Source organism: Monomorium pharaonis, unplaced genomic scaffold (genome assembly GCF_013373865.1).
Source record: "Monomorium pharaonis isolate MP-MQ-018 unplaced genomic scaffold, ASM1337386v2 scaffold_532, whole genome shotgun sequence".
NCBI lineage: Eukaryota > Metazoa > Arthropoda > Insecta > Hymenoptera > Formicidae > Monomorium > Monomorium pharaonis.
Genome location: NW_023415838.1, coordinates 9,133 through 11,847, shown reverse-complemented (window position 1 = coordinate 11,847; position 2,715 = coordinate 9,133). Strand labels below are relative to the sequence as shown.

Here is a 2,715-nt window from a genome sequence, read left to right as displayed (position 1 = left end):
ATACGATCCAAGTTACACGAAGTATACACGGTGTCCGAAATGAAAATTGCTCTAAGTCCGTACGACGACAAGAGATATCTCGTACCCAATTCGATCGAAACGTTACCGTGGGGACATTATCGGATACCCCTATAATATATTTGTATGTATTTTGCGCCTGATGTACTTGTAATTTACATTCCATGTATTTTATATTTTACATATATTTGTTAATTTTACATCTAGCGTTTCATATATTTTATAGTTTATATTTTTTATTTTTTACATTTTATACTTATTTTATAATTTTACATTTAGCGCTTCATGTATTTTATATTATACACATATATTACATTTTATGTATTTTTGTGAGTCTTTTTATACTATTGTAATTTGTATTTTATACTATTGTAATTTGTATTTTATAGTATGCATTTTATATGTTAATTTTCTATGAAAAATTAATTAAAGTTGATTACATTATACATTTTATAATACGTATTAATAAGAAAATGTATTAAGGATGATGAATGGATGGATAGGTAATAAAGAAGTCTCGTATATATACACCACTTATTATAAAAAACTGTATTTTTATTTTTATAAGTTTACATTACACTTTTATATGATTATAATAAAGAAAATATTCTTATATAACATTGTCTTTGTGAATCCACGAATTATGTGATCCATCGAATCCCAACCACTTGACGTAAACCTTGTCACCCTTCCTGCGCAATACTTTCTCCACGAGATAAACGTCCGGGTGAGTCGCACGATGCAACTCGTGCTCGTAGAACGCTCCAACTATAGATGTTCCGCGATAATCCTCTAGTAAATAAGTTACGGGATTGGTATGCTGTACTTTAATAATTTTAAACACCTCGGTTGTCCAATTCGGTGTGTAACCCTTTTCAAAGACTGTCTTAAATTTGCTCACGCGTACAGAGTCACCGACTTTAAATTTCGCTCGACCAGCAATCTTTATCGAGCTGTACACCGTATTCAAGAGTCTTTCAGCCACAGCAGGGGTTACGTCGACGGGTCGCATACCGATAGTTCGGTGTTTCCGAGAGTTGTAATTTGACACGAGATCCGGTAACAGGTCAATCCACTTGTAATTGCCGTTGAGTGTAAACTTCTTCCACATGTCGTTTTTCAGCGTACGGTTAAACCGTTCGACAACCGATGCCTTCATTACCGAGTACGTGGAATAATGATTAATATCATGTTTTTTCAATATTTTCTGCACATCGGCATTGTAAAACTCTTTTCCCTTATCAGTCTGTAAATTTTTCGGACATCTTGCGCTCTCTCGAATTATCTCGACGATAGCATCAGCTGTCTCGCTTCCACCCTTGCTCTTGAGCGGAATGGCCCACGCGTGTTTGCTCAACACATCGATGACGGTGAGTATGTAGTGGTAGCCTCTGTTAATACGTGAGTACGGAATCATCTCGACGATATCAGCCTGCCATAGATCGTCGTAGCCTCGAACTATGACGTGTCTTCGTTGAAAATTTCTTCTCGCCGGAGCATGCAGTTCCTCGACGAGTCGTCGCCTTTCGGAACTAATATTGGATTTTAACGGTTTCATGGATCGCATACCGATCGTTCCTGTTTTTTCTATTCCGTTTCCGTTCTTTGTCTGTTCTGTTCCCGTTTTTTTCTGTTCCATTTCTGTTCCATTTCTGTTCTTTCGCTGTTTTTTCTGTTCCGTTTCTGTTCTTTCCCTGTTCTGTTCCCGTTCTTTTCTGTTCCGTACCCGTTCTGTACCCGTTCCGTTCCTGTTTTTTTCTGTTCCGTTTCCGTTTTGTACCCGTTCCGTTCCCGTTTTTTTCTGTTCAGTTCTGTTCCGTTTCTGTTCTTTTCCCGTTCTAATCCCGTTTTTTTCCGTTCCGTTTCCGTTCTGTACCCGTTCCGTTCTTGTTTTTTTCTGTTCCATTCTGTTCCGTTTCTGTTCTTTTTCCGTTCTAATCCTGTTTTTTTTCGTTCCGTTTCCGTTCTGTACCCGTTCCGTTCCTGTTTTCTCTATTCCGTTTCTGTTCTTTCCCTGTTCCATTCCTGTTTTTTTCTGTTCTTTTCCTGTTTCTTTCTGTTCTTTTTCTGTTTTTTTCTGTTTGGATTCTGTTCTGTACCCGTTCTTTCGCGTTCGTTTCACGTTTGAATTATCTTTTATCACTGCTTTCTATCGTCTTTCAGCAGTGGTTCTTTGTCTTCCGGTACCGATCGATCAGACAATCGTTCGTAACTATTCCTGACTTGATTTACAACCGTTCGATAACCGTCCGACAATCGTTCCCGAGTCGTTTGATAGCGATCCTGCACCGTTCGATAGCTATCCGACAACCGTTCCTGAACCGTCCGCTGTTGATTCAGGAACCGATCAAAATTGTTCGTTAAACGTTCGTAACCGTCTTTTCGCCGTTCGTTATTACTCATTGTTTTTAATCTTGATACGATATGGGTGACATCAATCAATCGACTGACACGTTTCGCGATTACGCAGGTTAATTTATAATAAGACCCGCTTCGCGAAGTTCCTCGATGATGGACAGAATCTCGTTGTCGTGTGCGTTGTGACCGGCTCGACGCGATGCTTCGAGTAATCGCAGACGATCTACCAGTTCATTGGGATTGTCCCAGTGCACGTAATCGATCGCGTTATCATTTAACGTCATAGCGTGAGGTAATCCCTTTCCAGATTTCTTCGTTTTCGGCGTAGGTTCGATCGAC

The 2,715-nt window shown here is 39.3% G+C and overlaps 1 protein-coding gene across 1 annotated transcript; it reads right to left on the bottom strand.

The window, feature by feature from the left end:
- Positions 1-403: 403 nt before the first annotated feature.
- Positions 404-2,052, bottom strand: LOC118648602. The gene has a single exon (XM_036294924.1). It carries the CDS (start codon positions 2,039-2,041, stop codon positions 629-631), a length of 1,413 nt encoding a protein of 470 aa, XP_036150817.1. The 5' UTR covers positions 2,042-2,052; the 3' UTR covers positions 404-628.
- Between the last annotated feature and the right edge of the window lie 663 nt (positions 2,053-2,715).

Coding starts and splice junctions, on each gene's coding strand:
- LOC118648602 (XM_036294924.1), bottom strand. CDS start 2,041: ATGGAACAGGGAAAGAACAGAAACGGAATAGAGAAAACAGGAACGGAA.